Here is an 18,308-nt window from a genome sequence, read left to right as displayed (position 1 = left end):
TAATTACAACGACTTTGTACGAAACAAGATTCACACACTCGTAGACACCAGGAACCTCTACTTGCAACAGTTGGGGACGTAAGCTGGTTTTCCTTGGTCTTGCGACCCTGCACGACACATTGTCGAAGACTGTCCTTCAAAGCTACTTTAAGAGGGTAGTCGACGCCGGGGTGGCCAGAGGAAGAACTGGCTTACAAACGTCAAAAACTGGACTGGTCGTCCTGTACAGGACCTGCTGACTTCGCCCACAATAGGCAAGAGTGGAAGGCCCTGTTAGCTGCCGTATCTATCCATGTTTTTCCCCCAACGACAGGCACTGGTCAAGTGACAGCCGACTGAACATCATAACTAAAGGGAGGTAATAGCTACAAGACACTTTAAGAATGGTTACTTCCCATACATTGTAAAAAAGCTCATTGGCAACAGAATCCAGTAATGTTCATAAACAACAATAAATTTTCTTGTTGCAAAATACTTTACTGTCATACACTACAAATTTCAGCTTTTTTGCTGGTACACCACTTAAAACAAATGCAAACTTTTTGGGACTTTTATTATCAAAGACGATGTTTTCCAGAAAGAAGAGTACAAAAAAAAGAGAATTTTGGGCTGTGAAGTTACTGTGTGAACCTTTATGAAAAAAGGATGCACAGATTGTTAGTTATGCATCACTTAATGACAGGTATTCACTCTAAAAAATACACTAGTAGGCACTTTTATTGTTATACAAAAATTATAGAGTATTTCAAATGGGGTGTGTTTTTCATTATGATGACTACAATCTGAATTTTTTTAGCTCCACTATAATCTTATGACAAGATTGTACATAGTGTCTTTTGATAATCAAAACATAATTATGTGGTTCATGAGCATAACTATACAGGATACAGTCTTGTTCTAATCATCAAATAGCGCAAACACAAACTAAAGCACTTAAACTCACAGACACACTCGTTCATTCACAATTATTAAATTTTATGAGTATAAAATATATAAAACAATATCTTTTATAATACTTCTGTGCTAATAATGCACATAATAGCTTGTCATCAAAGTACTAACAGAGATAACCGCAGTAACAAATAGTAATATACGATTTAGGAAATAATAGTTAATAAGAACAGTTCTGAAAAAAAAAATTAAGTCTGGAAAGAAACAAAGCAAGCTAGTGGAACACACATACATAAGGATGGTGATGTCCTTACACACACATCACCTTACACACATCCAAAGGCAGACAGCTCAGACTCTCTTGAACCTCTTCACCCCTTACCCCTTTCCCTCAAACCCAACAGACAGTTTTTAAAGCAGATTGGGCAATGCTACATTTAATATTGCAAGATGTATAACCTTAGTTTTATTTTTTTAATAATTAAATGACAGAAGTATAGTAGAGTATGGACAGACATAGACACAAGCCCACATTTTCATGTTCAGCCAAGTGGGGATAGGGTCTTGAAGAGAAGATAGGCTTCACTCCATTGGATGTCTTTCTGAGTAATCAGAGAGTAGTAGCACAGAAGCCTTTCCAGCAGTTACAAAAAATAATGGCAACACCAGTTTCAGCTGATCAGAAACAGACTGTATAAAAACATCATTTGTCACTGACTATTAGTTGTTAGGAAGTCAAGCATGAGAAAAGTAAGCTAATGAATGGTCTACAGCCAGGCAACCAGACCAGGGAATACTCCTGCTAAGATATCCAAATTTCATAAAATGGCGTAGAAACTTCTGAAATTGGGACGAGATGTACATGCTTGAATTTTTGTATAAATACTGAAGACAGTACAAAGGTTACCAAAGAAATGGTCATAAAATCAGAGCAGCAGGCAATGAGCAAACAATCACTGCAATAGATATAATCCCACTGTTGTTCTCATGTTCCCCTTATTAAGAGCACATGAACACACCTCTTTGATCGAGTAACCTGGTTATACAAACAAATATACAAGTGCATAAGCTGACAAAAACAACAAAATCATTTCTATCCTAAAAAGTAAGAAACCAAAACAATCAAAACAATATAATCACGTTATAATGCCCCCACGTTTCTCGTCAGTCGCTTTAGAATAACCACCTGCATTCCATTGTCTAATATTACCAGAAACGCTTCTGAGTTCCTGATTCTATAATTCACACATCAATGTAAGCCTTGAAAAGAATGCTGTATCTGGCTTCAGTATATCATGTTCACATACACATATCAGCAGCAGAATTAAACATAATTACACATATGGTCGTCCTATCGCAATCTGAATTAAAGGGAAAGTACAGCTATCTGTCAATGAAGAGCTCCTCTTATCTCCCTTGCAACATGCCATATCTGCATCCAACTCAACCTCTTTTTGACGACCTCTTACTTAATAACAAATATAATTAAAAATTAACATGAAAGCACACAAACTGAAGGCAGCAAAACAACACGTATTTTTAATTCAAGACCTCAATCTTTTAAAAATAAAAACTCTACCATCTACCACATCAGATCATTTTATCACAGTTTTAAATCCTGCAAGAGCCAACCAGACACAAGGTGTTAGCCAGGTACTACACAGGCGCAGAGTTGTTGTAACAGGAAACAGACTGGTATGTCATCAGGGTGGCCTGCTCCACGTGACCCAGATATGTGTAATTGGCTGTCAACCTGTGGGGAAATTTAACATCTTTTTTCAGTTAAATCACATTACATGGTGAAAATAAGACTGAAAGAAAACGAAACATCTTTTAGACATCAACTTGGGTTAATCAGCTTGCCTACACAATATCTGCCAGCACTCTGAATGAATGAGTTAAAGAAAGGAAAATAGGAACACAGAAACACAAACAGAAAGGATATTTTCATTTTTTTCAATACTTTCTATGGCATTAGATTGGGTTAATTACAGTAACACTTGTATAGATGTTTTTAAAGGTCAGCTTTCAGTCAAGAAGCAATTATAGCTGGAAATAAGCAATGATTTCCATCACACATTAAACTTGCAATATTTCCAGTTTTTTGCATGCAAAAAAGATTAAAACAATAAATCACTGGCTGCATTCTATTTGCCTGTATCTCACTCCAAGCTGGAAACTTACTCAAGTGTAAGAGGAAGATTGTGAACCCAAGATCTGGGGTCTTCACAAAATTTCCTGGTAAAGACAAAAAAAAAAACCAAGCAAATGCTATACTGTGAACAGCAAATTGTCAAGTCACTGGAAATCTTTCATATACAGTGAACTGAGCTTGACCTCTCATGAGAAACTTTGCTGTACAATATCAATCATTATTATATAAAAATTCATGCATTTTATAATAAAGTTAAAAATGTTTATGCTAAAAAGTACTTATGTTATCACTTTTATGTACAGAACTCTGAAAAAAAATAATTTTTATTTTCTATATAAGAAACAAATTAATGTACAAATTTCTACTTTTCTAAATATGGTAAAATTAATTACAAAATAACAAGATGGTAATCTGATGGATTTCCCTTGAATCATATTAAATACTTCTGCACTTACACTAAGAAACCCCAGTCATTTGTGCTGGAGAGGAAAAAGTTCATTTCGATGCCGTAGGTGATTGTGGACCGCATTGGTATGTTGACTTCAGTTTTATTCAAGGATATTGACATGACCTTTTGGTCATAAAAAGATACCACCTGTGCCCCTGTGATCTTAACATTGTAGAAGTTGTTGTTGCTAAAGTAGTAGAAATTCTGGTGGCAAGAGAAAAACAAATTATTATTAAAATTATGTGCAATACGTGGCATGTAGGAATGGATATATGGTGCTGTTCCCATGAATGCCTAACATGCTTTACAGCTGTGAAACACAAACATACCACAACAAATCTGCAAAAATGTACACAAAATGCAGATAAGAAGAGAAAACGTACAGAATGTTTAACAGTGCAAGGAAATTTGCCAAATGAAACCAAAGATATTCAACAAGAGAGGCACTGATGTCTGAAAGTGTGAAACCAGGTTGCTCCTACAGGGCCACTCCTACTTTGGCAAACATAGCTATGCAAATTTTGGAGCCCTTCTGATGCAACTTTTACCAAAATAAAAACTACACATTTCCATGAAATATTGTTGCTTTTGTGAACTTATACAGTTTTAAAGTTTTTGCAACAGAAAACAATCACAATTTTTAATCTGAAATTCTGACAATTTGGTGCAGTGTGCCACAAGTCACTATTCAGCATCCTTGTCGGAAGAATCACAGTGGGTAAAGGAGGAGTGGTTGTGCTGAAATGCTTGACTTATGATTTAGTGTTTCAGTGACCCCCGTTTAAGAATCTAATCTCAGTGACCCCTCTTCATGAATCTCTTTAGTGTCTTAGTGACCTCCCATTAAAATCTCTTTGATAAAACTAATTTAACCAGCAGAATTAAAAAGAAAAGATTAAAAAAGAAATCTGCAAATACTGACGTCATTAAATGCTGGTTTTGGTTAGTGGTACTTTGTACTTTGCTTTAGTTGACTGGATAAAGTTTGCAAAATGAACTTAATGATATACTATGGAATAAGAGTGTGCACTTAGGTGCTATAACATACATCTTCTGGTTCAAATACTTACCCTGACTGTAAAATTGACATAATAAGCAGAAAGATTAAGATTAACAAATATGGGCTCCAGGAACGGAGGATGATCACTGGTGACCACAACATCCCGAGGAAAAAGGAAAAACATGCACAATCCGGCGATCACAACACAGATAAAAGTGGCCACAGCAACATACAGAACTCTGGAAAATATGTAAAATCATTTGTTAAGCATCTCCATTCAATTATTATCTTTAAATCAGGTAAATAATCTGAAATTAAATTACTTTGTGCTTTTTATTATTGTAGATGTTAACTTTTTATGCATATATGTATAATGTGCATAAAGGTAAGCTTCAAGTGGACCGTACTTGAAGAAGCAAAAGGAAAATTCATTGGATTTAATCCAAAAGTCCCTTGGCAGTATTTACAACAGGAAACTTTTGATTAGAAATTATTTATGAGGGAATATAATGTCACATTCACCCAAACTGCTTAACTGCAATGTTAAAACACATTTCAGAAACATATAATCAAGAGTGGACATTCTGAATGTACAATGTACAATTTGATGTATTAACAGTAACAGTATGTCACACAGAGTGGAGAGCATAAAAAAAGTTTTACTCCCTAAGCCCTAGGATGTTTCAACAGCAAACTGATGATTTTGCAGTTGAAACGATATTCAGTGTGAAAATAGGTAAGGAGCAGAATTATAACACAGCAAAATTTTCTGAGTTGTGAACTTTTCAAAAGCAAATATTTAGTCCCCATTGGATATGCACAGCTACTACAAAGTCAAAGTTGCAAAAGTAGTTCACATTCATGCATCAGAATTGTTGCATTCATTGCAGCATGTCAAATGTGGCCAAAAAATTGTAAAACTGGTAAACATTGGTGCAGAATCTGCCTCTTCGTTACAGTTAATAAAAGGAACACATCGCCATTATGGCTGACTGCTTCAGAGATTGATCTTAAATTGCAGGAATACATCATCACTGTTTTCAAAAATTGTATTTTGCTGATAAACCAATTTCTTCTATAAATCAAAGTATATGCGACCTCCTGTTCCCACCCTTCCCCTGCATCTAACGACTTACGTTCTTCTTGGTTTAAGGCGCTTGTCTTTCATGGGGATCAGTGCCACCAACTCCCCTTCTTGCGCTGAAAACCAGCACGAATGCTTCTTACATGAAACCTTAATTATCAATGCTTCTTACATGAAACATTAATTACACACCCCCACTCAACACTCTACCTTTGATCACCAACTACCTTGACTTCATCCTTAACTCTTCGTACAAGCTCAACAATTCTCAAGAATCCTTTGGAGCTCTTCAATTTCTAAAGAAATTTGTAAGTGTTCAAGCATTACTACTGAACTGAAGCGTAAATTGGATGACCCACCCAAAAGTCTGCTCATGTAAAAGAATGATGATACTTGTAAGCACTTGATAAAATAAACTCACCTTTGGATACTCTTCCCAAACCTCGACAAGTGGGACAGGGAGCACTGTCTTTGAAAAGTTCTTCATAGCCCTCTGTGTTGGTCATACGGCCTGATGTTCCATCCGATGCTGCTCCATTTATGCTTTGAGTGGATTTACCTCTAATAAGAGGTGTCTTGTCATTAGCTGCTCTGGACCCAGAGTATTCACTTGACCTAGTCTCCTCTACCTGTTCCATGCCTGTTAAGCGAGAAGCCTTATGAAATAAGTCTATTCAATCCCATAATATCTACAGTGCTCAGTGATTCTATACTCAATTCCATGTGATAATCAGAACTACAATCTGTTATATCAAGTCAACCAACTCTATCATTGTATTTGACATGTTACCAACCCACAAGACCCAAGGAAAAAGTAAAATGCATAGTTTTGTCCAAAATGCCAAACCCTAGTCTCACTGTCCATGGATAACTTTTTTGTCAAACAGTAACTAATAGATCTGTTAATGCTAGCAAGAGTGAATAGGTTTAGGGTACACAAAACATAATATCTGACTGAAGACTGATGACCTTCTTAATAAGTTATAGAGATACTATTATACCTCTTACTTCAGATTAAGGTTGCTACGAATTTATTTAAATTTTATCGAATAGATAAACCTGTACGGAATTTGTAATGACATTTTGAAGACACCAGTTGCTTATCTAAAGGTTCCCATTAGGATATTTAATGTAATCGTATTAGTGTTTATGAAATGCTAATTATGCTCTTCAGCTTTTTATAATTCTTTATGTTTATTATCGTTATATGTTATTTTTCTTATATATGTTAGTAGGGCCCTAGCATTTATGTTTAACTGCTATTCCCACCCTTTAATATCTCACGTAATTTGTTTTCTACAAATTCAGGAAGTAATTTTACTTGTGGTGACCAGCATTGTATTGCAGCCCTGGCACCGAAAACACTCAGTTCAACATTGAAACACATGTATATATCTTCTTTTTCTTTGTCACAGTTGGGGGAGGGGAAAGAAGGGATATTCTTGCAATAGTTCGGGGAGGAAAACACCTATTACAGAGTGGATTGATTGATTTGTTTATTTTAGGGCCATTGCCCTAATGAAAGAGAATTAAAGCCATGATAAACAGTTGATAAACAACGTTTTTAAGTTTGGCAGAGTATAATCTTCTATAATTCCACTAGCTTACTTAAGGTTACTTACAAAGTCACATTAATGCAGTCATGCTGAAAATAATGAACAGTAATAATTGAAATGCCTATTCTAAATTTTGCCATAATACTCTGCAAATGCAGGTCTAAATTTATTAACAAATAAGTTTTCAATTCTGATCAACATGCCATATGTACAGTAAAATGAGAACCTGTCACTACTTTTAACATGGCTATTTCAATCCTTCCACCTACACACAATTATTCTTTCTTTCAACTCCTTAATAAAAATATTTATATTTGCAACACCTGATTTATCCAGACAAAACCAAATCTAAGGGAGAACAGTTTTATTCCAATAGTAGACACCCAATTTATTTTACTCCTACAATCTAAATGGTGCAACATCTTATATACTTTTGGGGCAGTCTATAATTGTTCATCCTAGTAATTTTTAACCAATAGCTAATACATCTAATATTTAATTCACAATTATTGGGTAGCAGTGTAAATATTCAACTATAAGCCATTGACTCTAGCACTGTAGTCATGTTCCTTTTATGAATCAATCTTTCTTTTATATAGGTTCATTTTTAGGCAAATTATTGTGCAGAATATTATTTATTAGCAGATGCAGATTACTGGTTCATTGATGTGTAAGAATTTCACAAAGATCCCAGTGTCAAATTTACTCTTATTGGCAAACACAGACTTGGGTGTTTTTTTGTATTTTTTAAACTCATTTGGGGTCAGATGTGTGTCAATTTACCACAGATACTAATTAATTTAAAGAAATAATGTTTGACTAAATATGTAAACGAATAATGTACTTTTAGTATGTACTAATAGGAACACCTCAGCATGATATACTTTTCTCTCTCCATCATGTGGCAGGCTGCTAAACGCTATAACCTTTAACCTTTAGCCAGCTTTCAACTAAAATCGTGATCTACACACCAAATACCGGTTACTTATATCTGTCAGCTCGCAGCTTGAGATCTTGAAACTAGATTCAATCGGAAATATCACTATAAAGAATTCTAGCGTGGCTCTGTTGTACGCCTGGCCTTGACCAAATAAGCATGACATAAGCATTAAGCCAACCGTTAAAGCAGTCACGCGCCCGAAGCATGGGAGCACGTTTCTCTAGCACGAGGTTTCTCTATCTCTACACATCGCACGTTTAGACCGTGTCTCAAAAGATTAACATACAAGCATGTAACTACCTAAACATCCTGTGTAACAGGTTTAACACATCCAGACTATCAGTACTGTGATGTTTAGGTGTGCTATGTGTCATTAAAATCGATGGATTAGGCAAATGCAATTGCGCCTAAATTAATCATCTAACAGTAATATTAGTAACATTTTAAAAAGACATCACGTCTGCCAAACTTAATGGCAAAATGTTTAAACTTGCAAGAACCTGTAAACTACGTACTCCGCCCCCTCAAAAACAAAACAAAAAACAAAAACAAAACAACCACATGAAAAAGACGCAAAATGCACAAACCTTCGGTGTTTACAAAGACAGATGTTTGTCCTCGCTTGAAAATGAATTCAATTAAGTACTGAAAAATACTTTCCAATTACGTCTTCGGCCTGCATCAGTGTGAAATGTAATTTAATATGAGAGCTGCATCAGGTATCCTGGAAAAGACTTCACAGAAGAGCCTTCATCCGCTTCGGTTTCATTTGGGAGACCTCGGACTACATCCATTTGAAGATGTTACAGAGATGCAACGAAGCGTGTACGTGTGACTTTGGTTCGTTGCTGACGCAGAAAAATGGCAGAAATAAACGCACAAAAAAACTAACTCAAAGCACCGTTAATATTAAAGTAGATTCCACAATATAAGCTCGGTGGGAGAGTTTCGTACGTCTGTTCGACTGAAACATCCATCGTCTGCTGACATTCTGATCTGGCTAACTTTCAGGACAAAAGTAGTATTTGACCAAATCCAGATATTAATTAATATGAGGATAAAACAAATGATGATGATGATGATGATGTCGATTTGTAATGCTCAGGTATCATTCAGAAGAATGCTCATTGCGCAGAAAAAAACAAAAAAGAAGAAAAAATAAAGTGAACAAATATATAAAACACCAGGAAAATAAAAATATAGATAGAAATGTTTCTTGGTTGTTTAAGACTGGTTTGAAAGAAACATAACTTGCTTAATAATAACAACAGCAACAACTTTTGAAGCCTGGATAAACTTGGAGTGATTACAAGGTGTATAAATAGAAAGAACAATATTTAACATTTTTATTCAAATACATGAACACATTTCAAACAGAAAATCTATATTAAATGGAGGAGAACGCTGGAAGAAGAAACAATTTGAGCGAACATTGATTACTTCCCCTTAACTACTATTGCCATTTCAGTGCCTGGTTCGCTGGAAAAACAAAAACCAAACAAAAAATCAAAAACACACATACACACAAAAACCAAGCCATTACTAAACGGACGAAAAAAAAAAATACCACACACACACACACACACAAAAACAACAACCGGCGTTTCGATGGACAAAATGTGAATGATAAGCAAATTTAAAAGAATAAAGTCGTCTTTTATCTTTGCCGTTTGCCATGTAATCAAGATTGTAAGTGCTCTGATACTGTATTAGCGATTTTATTAGCATATATTTTCTGATGGAGTTAAAATGAGTGGAACAAAGTGTACTAAAATAAAGGAATTCATCCCAAAAACTGTCTTAATTCTCACGGAAACAATTGTATCTGTGTTGGCCTTTGTGCTCAGAACCATGGACGTAGATAGGTGGACTGATGTCTGTACGCCGAGACTCACTGTCGGCCTCTTGCGAAGTGATCCGCGGTCAGTCTCGGCGAGCCTCTGGCCGGTCGTAAATGGAATTTAATGAACGTTTGATATCAACAATATAATTATAACTGTAGTTTGCACGTTTAACCAAACTTGTATCTATTTAGAAACAAAAGTATTTGCTTCACTAGTCGGCATCGCATTTAAACTTCTAGATCTAGAATCAATGAAGTGTTCGCATATATAACCTCGGTCTCTCGTAAGCCTATTCATCTACAGCGAGCTTTTAAAACAATAAGAAGATTACACTTCTCAAGTAATTTAATGAATGACGTGTTTATGTGAAATTGTCGCCTTGTAGTCGCGAACTATAACATGAACAGGATTAAATTCTGCCTTTTTATTACATTCTTCTTCCAAGTGTGAACAAATCTTGGCTGGCCATAGATTGAAACTTGTGTCTGATCACGAACTAACAGACGTTCGTGATCTGATGTAAGCAGCCGCTTCGCCACTTGTCTTGATCTGTCGATATTCCTGATCGCGGAAGGGAAAAAAATTTACTCCGAACGATTGATACTTGCAGTTACATTCTACCAGCAGCAGTATCAACTTTATTGAACTCTTGCAGACTTTGCTGACATAGCATTGAAGTCCTTCGCTAAACCATGGTAGGCTTAACCGGAAGTTCTGAGGTCCCGAGCCTCGTTCTAGCAGTTAAGTGGAAAAAATCGTCTGCAAGCTGTCCAGGGGATCTACGTTCATGCTCAGAACAGCTCGATTTTTTTTTTCGCTAGCTGGGAAAAGCAAGAAAATAACAAATATAGCTCTAGAATACACAAGATGCTTAGAAGTCTGTGGCATGGATTCTAGAAGCATGAATGCCACTGTTGAAATGACGGTTAAAATATAATGGTAATATATTTTGTCTTTCTGCCTACCTCTAGTGGAATGTATGAATACAAGGTATAGATGTTGCTAATCTACATTTGCGCACATAAATTTTTCTACAACTGTTATAAGATCAATATGTCACTATAATAGTCAAATACAAATAATCATGTTATAGCTGAAGTACCTATGTTTTTGCACTTGTTATTGATTTTCCAAAAAAGCCATTTCCATCATGATACCATATTACAAAGAAGTGTTACACAAGCATATCTTGCAAACGAAGCAAAAATCCAGTATCAGTTTTTTTTTTTTTTTTTTTTTTTTTGAGTCTTCATTCTTTATTAATCGTGTAAGTGGAAACGTCGAGTCAATTCAAAATCCAGTATCACGGACCGTTTAATAAACAGATCAGTGGTAGCCAGTACACAGTCCCATGAGGTCTCGTTCTGGTTCAAACGGGCGCTTGCATGAATATGGTCCATTGTGTGCTGTAAAGAACATTGAAATAGCGAGCAACTTAACCCAGCGCAAGCACGTAGCAAATTGTATTCCCATGCAAACGATGGTGTTTGTTGTCTTCTGGAATCAGCTTCAGTAAGAGTGTGTGCATGAGTGATACTGCAACGACGACGACGACGATGATGAAAAATACTGGATAATTAGACAAATAAATATAGTCACAAATGTGAGATGAATGGCTTTCTGTTAGAAGAGCTACAAAGTTGTCAGCATGATTATCTATCCGTGGCCATTACACATTGTGCAGACAGACAGGAGGTAAGCAGTGAGAAGGATGAATCGTCAAACAGACAAAGCTGTCTCCATTACAGGAAGGTCAAATGTTAAAAGGACGTATAACGAACTATCCACAGCGAATAATCGAACAGAAGCCAAAGAACGAGTGAACAATGATATAAAAGTTTTTGAAGCCATAACCACAGCCTACTGCATGCAGAACACAATTATGTCTAAATAACGAAAACTCGTTTGGCCTACTTCTCTGAGGGATGTTGAGGCAAACTGGGATTGTAGATGTTAGCGGGGTAGTGTGAAAGGCAAACACGTAGACTGTAGAGCTTTGCCTATTTCGTCCTTATTCGTGACCTGTACTGAAAGTACGGGCCCGACCGCACGATGTGGATATTAAAGCCACTGGCTCGTGGCTTTTTACACCAGGGGTGGGTTGTATGTTGGGGCTGATGGCAACATTTTGAGGTTTCACTTCCAGCCGCTGGCTGGTGTGCATATAAGGTCTAAGACTTATTATCTTCCTGTTCATTATTTTTGTCATTAGGTTTAAATATGGCAGTGGCTGTGAAACAGCTTGACTGTATAACCAATCATATAAAGTATAAGCTTTATGCAGTATCGGTAGGATAACTACATTAGATTTAACCTTGGGATGCTTATTGCTAGTTGAAAAATTAGGCAAAATTTTTATTATTATTTGACAGAGCAGTATGCGTCCTGTAAGTCAAAGAGAAGACCCCCAAGTTTTACTTACATAATGTGTCAGACTAAGATGTGTCATACGCTCATCTCGAATGTTCTGGATTCACATCCAAGACATCGATTTAATTCGAGTCCGGTCAAATTACATCAGTACAGTGTCTCCAGACAGCCATTGTTTCAGTTTATTAACAGTAGTCAGCCAAGAGCAACGTTGTCTTTTCATTCAGATGATCTGCCCCTTCCATCTGTCGTCGTCCATTACTCTGATGTCATTACCGAGAATGAAATGACTGCAAGACGAGAGCACAATGAAGGCTTAACCAGCCCAATGCACAATTAAAGACATTAATGAAAGGTAAGGAAACACAAGTTAAGCAAAATGAACACCACAAAGCACGCAGGCAGACGAAGATACAATGAGAGTGCGTAGGGCCTGTTCTTCCCTAACCTTTATTCCAGACTCCACAGGAAGTGGTTGTAAAGCCTCGCACTATGGGCCATCAAAGCCTTGTGTAGCAAGAACACGCTGATGCAGTCGATGCTTTCCCTTTGCCCACGAGATGGGAACTCTTTTCTTCCTCTTCGTCCTCTTATTTGGCTTTCACGCACCGGCATGACCATCAGCATTCGTGTCCGCCCGAGGAGAAGTGGGGAGGAGGAGGACTGACCTGCCAATTATGCCATCCGTGCTGCTTTATGCTGATGGAACGCTGGCTGCAGCTGCTGTCCGGATAAACCAGACTCGCTGGCTTTCATGACCAGGGCTGGAGATAGACAAATAATTCCTCTCCATCCTGTCACCCCACCACCCTGACAGTTCTACAGACGAGTGCGCGCACGTATACACACATAGCACTCATGCATGCTGTACATTTGAAATTCCTTGTTTCAAGTGCTGCTATTCGAGTGCAGACACACGGGACCCATGGAATGTTCTGGAAGTACCACAAGCACTTTGGTCGTGGACTTTCTCCTGTCGTCGTATGGAAGACAGCGGCGTGTGTCCCCTCCCTTCTTCCTCCCAAATAATGAATGGTAGTCACTGTCGAGCAGTGGACTGCGTGGCGGGTGCAAATGTTTTTCTTATTGGGGTTTTTTTTTTCGTCCTTTTCACACATTCTGAATGTGATTACATTGACTTATTCACACATCCAGGGTGTGGGTAAGCTCACGTGTTCACACAGAATGTGGTTATAACGACGTCCTTCACGCAGAAAGGTCTGAAAGGTTTTTAAAAATTTCAGAATATGTTTACATTCTCCATGAATTACTCCATACATGACTTTCTGGGTATTCACAGCCTCTGCTGGGCAGATCACAATGATGCGAACATGACCCCAGTGAACGTATAGAAGCTTCGTGAACACCTTGTGTGTCGGCGAGAACAAGGACTGACTGTAGTCTGCCGACAGTAAGACCGGCTAGTCCCTTCTCACAACGGCAAGCTACGGCGGTTGCCCCCCACTTCAAAGAGAGTGGGGCTGGAAAAAGGCAAAGTCCCCCAGTCTGCGCCGAGATCAGCAGAAGTGAAGACAGAGGGAGGCTTTGCAGTGATGGACTTGAATCCACCGGTGTTCTTTAGAGACTCGTCCGCTGCACTTTTTGTTTTAAAACGTCTTAAAAAGCTCGAATCATTGATAGAGAAGGAAAAAAGTCGGTGTATTTTTCTTTGTTCCTTGCCACAAAATTTCTTCTTGATGTAGAGATAACGAGAATTTAAAACGATATTTATACCTAAATGTATGTAGTTAGTTTAGTTTAGTCGTTAGACGTGGTCTTTGGATACGACACGAGAAGTAAATGCTGATGACAAGGCTTTAATGATGGTCCGTCTTCTGCTAGACTCAGCCTGGCTGGGGTATCTAGATAAGTAGATGGTCAATTTTGTTCCCTTTAGGAAACACTTTTTTGAATTGTCTTCCAATCTTTCTTCCTCCTTGCTACATAGCTTTGAGGATAGCATTGGCATAACTGTTGTAGGGTGTCCTATGGACAAATCGTGACAGCTACTTCTTGGTTATGGCAAGAAACTATTCTTAAAGACTGAATAGTTTGTCTACTGCTATGGATATCGATATATATATTATGTTTTGTTAGAACCTTTAATGGGATGGTGCACCTTAATATATGAGTTTTTAGCTGTGAAGATGAACTTAAGCTGTTTCATTAATGATCTCAAAAAGATAAATTTCTTGTCTGATTTTTTCCACGAAAATAACGATAAATATTTAATGATCTGACATAATTCAATGACTTGTATGAGAGATATTTATTCCAACTCACAGGTCACTACAAACACTGTAACTTGCAGCTATCTTAAGTCTCATTGCGACTCCAGGCCGCTGTCTCCTCCTTCTTGCCACCTCTGCTTCCTGAGTGTGGGACTTGGCCTACTTTTTAAAAGTATAAAGACATTTTATCGCACTTTTCTTTAAAGAAAAGCGAAGCAGAGGAAGAAGGCTGGGCGACTCAGACGGAGTAAGAAAAAAAAAAAAGAAGTAGGAAAGGATGTCTAAAGTGGGTTTTGTGTGCGCATCTCTCCGCGCATTGACAGAGCTCTCGCTGGCGGCGAGGCCGAGAATTACGCATTTCTGTTATCTTCTCCGCGCATGCGCATGCCCAGGGTGGCTAGTTCAGTTTGAGAGAGGGAGTAACAGTTCCTGAGAATGTCGTTAAAATGAAAGATTTGAGAGATTGACTGATGGGGTTGGTGTTTGTGTTTCTATCCTGCATTTATGTTTTGCATCAGTGTTCTGTGTTGGCATCCTACATTTAGGTTTGTGTCGGTGATTGTGTTGTTGTTTGATGTTTGGTATGTGTTGTTGTATGTGTATTGTTTTGTATTATGGAATATTTTTAAGTTGATGTTTTGTCTTTGGTATGTGTCGATGTTTGTGTTGCTGTGTTTAATTTCCAGCCCGATTATCGTTTTCATTACAAATTTTTTGGATGCTCTGGAAGTTGGCCTCCAGTTGGTTTGTGTTGATGTCCCACATTTGTTTCTTCCTCCAAAATTATGTTAAGAAAGAATCCCTCTTCTCCTCTTTGCTATTCATCATCACCACCACCGCCATTACCCACTATCCTCATTACCATCACTATCTTCATAGACATTATCACTATCCTAACCAACATGCAACAAATCTAGGATTTTAAAAGTTATTCATTGTCACATATAAAGCAGGAAGAACTTTTTTATTTGTAATCTAGCGATTATCGTAAGCCTGGGTACTCCCGAAAAAGATTGTTTCGAAACACACGATAGAAGACTTCAAAGTGGCCCAACTCAGACTAAGTGCAATTCAGAGAAGGATCACGTGATCTTGAGATGACACGTGGTACTATTTATTCTGTGGAAGACAGACCCTCCATTCTGTCGATAATTATTGCTAAACATTCAACAGAAGTGATGATCCTTGTGATGATTGTTTCATGTTGCAGGACAGAAATACGAGCAGGTGCTCTTTGAGACGGCGTGTGCTTAAAATATAGTTTAAAAGTACAGTTGATCCCGAATACAATTACTTAGTGTCGATTTATTTCGGGCTTAAAGCGGTCAGGTGAATATCGATCAGCTGTGAATCAGCCAAAGGTCAGTAGGTCATCTGCTGATGGTAGTGAAATGATTTTTTCATGAGAATCGATGCAGCGTACTGCTATCACCACACATCAGGTACCCGGCGTTCCCTGGCCCACCCGTCGAGCGTGTCTGCACCTGCAATAAACTGATCACCTTACACTGTGTAAAAATGTTTGCAACATTTTGTCAATGACAAATAACTAACTTTATTAATTCCAGTGGGCAATTATAATTCGGGATGTGTTCATTTACAAGACAAAATAATAATAGGTGTCCTCATGGTATTTGTTGTAAAGGCAACAGTCTACTCGAGTGATTAAATGAAAACACTGATCATACATCAGGTACGAGTGTAGGGTAGGAGTGATGAGGTCTACTGAAAGCCTGACACGAATATTGTCCACGACAGCAAAGTCACGGACAGCAATGTGCATATCCGCCGATGATGTTGTTGCCTAAAAGCAAAGAAGAAATTCCCCACAAGGGTCCCCTGCAAAGTGCGATGTCAAGAGGGACATTAAGGATGAAAGGGGGAGGCTGGACAGAAAATGTTCCGTAAAGTCGTCCCGGAAATGGACTGGCACGTGGTGTAATGGAGGAGGAACTTCACAGCAACCCGTCGTCGTCCTGCTCGAGAGGTCGAAACCCACGCACGGCGCCGGCCCGGACACCGAGGAGACGGAGTCAAGAGTTAGTCAGCTTTTCGAAAGCAAACGTCCTCGGCTCAGCCTGTGAGAAATTTTTAAGAAGGAAAAACTTCTGGTAGCGTTTCCGAGGCTGAGGTTTCAATGACCTGGGATACAGGGTGTGTCAAGAATTGTTTGTGATGACCTCAACAAGAAAAACAAGAGAGAGAGAGAGAAAAAAAAGAAAATTGTGTGTGTGTTAGAGAGAGAAGGGGGACCAGGAGAGAAAAGAACACGAAGATAGCGAGAACTTCGCGAGATTTTGTCGTCATACTTTATTTTTTATTTTTATTTGTTTCAGTGAGCCATCGACAGACAGACTTTATTTTACCTTGACATTTTGGAGGACAAGGGAAGATGGACACACGAGGAGCATGGTGACACAAGTGAAGGAAAGAGAGGGAATGGGGGTGGACCACCCTCCAGTCCATGTCTGTCCGGGGAAGAAATAGTTGCTGGAATTAACGCGCTTGAAAATTAATGAGCTGTCTCCTGAGAAAGGGATCGCAGTGTTGACGCTTCGGACGAAGGAGCTGCTAGGTGGGATTGGCACAGGAGACCTTTTGACGCCCAAAGACTTTCGGGCTGGCGAGGGCTTTCTGAAAGAAAATGCTGCGGAAATTGGTAACATCTTATGCGAACAACAGACAGGCAAACACACAAGCGAACGGACGGAACGACGCACGGACAGACAATGTATTCTAGCATCAAAGTAGAACCGAAAAAAATTAAACTCTTTACACGGAAGATCGAAGAACGGTAAAGGTTTTTTTTTTTTTTTTGGTCATTAAAGTTTCTTTTTCAGCTATAACCACCTTGTTTCCGCAGTGAGTTTTGAATCAGCTCCACGATCAAAATTTTTTTTGGAGTCAAGGACTGTTAAGAAGCAAAGGATATGGGTCTAGGAGCTTATCTCTTAAAGTTTAATGATCTTCCTATTTAAAATGGTTACATTGCCCCTTTGATGAAATAGTTTAATTGACATAAGCAGATTCTTGACTGATTCTCCACAAAATCTCAAAACAGTAATAAAAAAATTGTCTGCTATCGGGGATAGAAAGTCGACAGCTGCCTCCCAAGTGATTAATTGTTGAAGTACGGTCTTGTATGTCTTGGAATCGCTTATCACATAAACCACATGCACATCACAAGAGGATTTGGTCCAATAAACTAAGTTTGCGACATTTTTTAACTAAATGTTTTTGTTTTGTTTTGTTTTTGTTGTTGTTGTTTTGTTTCCGAATTAAGGGATTAAGCATATAAAATGTAAACAACATGTAAACATCACGCAAAGGGACAAGGATAACAAATAATTAACCAACACCTCACACTTGACAGCTTGATTGGAAATTTTATTATACTCTGTCTCATGTCAGTCTTGTGAGTTTGATTGGCAGGAGATGAAAAAAAACTCATTAACCGGACCTCAGACAAACACCGTTTCACTCTCTTACACACGAATAAGCACACACACACACACACAAGCGAACTCGCTGTCTAATTATCTATCTCGAGACTGTATAGTCTCCTCTTGCTGGGCCTCAAAGTCTGGACATCTGCTTAAGACTGGGAAGTCGGTCTCTACGTTGTCATTAAGTCTGATTGGTCCTGAAGGGATTTTGAGTATGTACTTAGACTATAAAGCCAGTCCCTTGATCGCCATTACGACTTATTGGACCTGAAGGGAGTCTGGCGTTTACTTAAGACTGAAGTCCGTTTCTAGGCTCATTACGATTTATTGCAAACACGACAGT

General features: G+C 38.2%; 1 protein-coding gene across 1 annotated transcript; it reads right to left on the bottom strand.

Moving 5' to 3' along the window:
* Positions 1 to 461: 461 nt before the first annotated feature.
* Positions 462 to 9,057, bottom strand: LOC112564722 (transmembrane protein 106B-like). The gene is made up of 7 exons (XM_025239735.1): positions 8,662 to 9,057; positions 6,000 to 6,218; positions 5,631 to 5,694; positions 4,565 to 4,733; positions 3,502 to 3,698; positions 3,076 to 3,129; positions 462 to 2,644 (listed from the first exon to the last, which is right to left on the bottom strand). The coding sequence occupies exons 2-7, from the start codon at positions 6,214 to 6,216 to the stop codon at positions 2,548 to 2,550; spliced, it is 798 nt and encodes a 265-aa protein (XP_025095520.1). The 5' UTR covers positions 6,217 to 6,218; positions 8,662 to 9,057; the 3' UTR covers positions 462 to 2,547.
* Positions 9,058 to 18,308: the final 9,251 nt, after the last annotated feature.

Source organism: Pomacea canaliculata, linkage group LG5 (genome assembly GCF_003073045.1).
Source record: "Pomacea canaliculata isolate SZHN2017 linkage group LG5, ASM307304v1, whole genome shotgun sequence".
NCBI lineage: Eukaryota > Metazoa > Mollusca > Gastropoda > Architaenioglossa > Ampullariidae > Pomacea > Pomacea canaliculata.
This window is presented reverse-complemented; position numbering and strand designations above follow the sequence as displayed.

Coding starts and splice junctions, on each gene's coding strand:
- LOC112564722 (XM_025239735.1), bottom strand. CDS start 6,216: ATGGAACAGGTAGAGGAGACTAGGTCAAGTGAATACTCTGGGTCCAGA. Junction 5,695..5,999: donor TTTGGGAAGAGTATCCAAAG/GTGAGTTTATTT, acceptor GCTGGTTTTCAG/CGCAAGAAGGGGAGTTGGTG. Junction 2,645..3,075: donor AATCTTCCTCTTACACTTGA/GTAAGTTTCCAG, acceptor ATTTCCCCACAG/GTTGACAGCCAATTACACAT.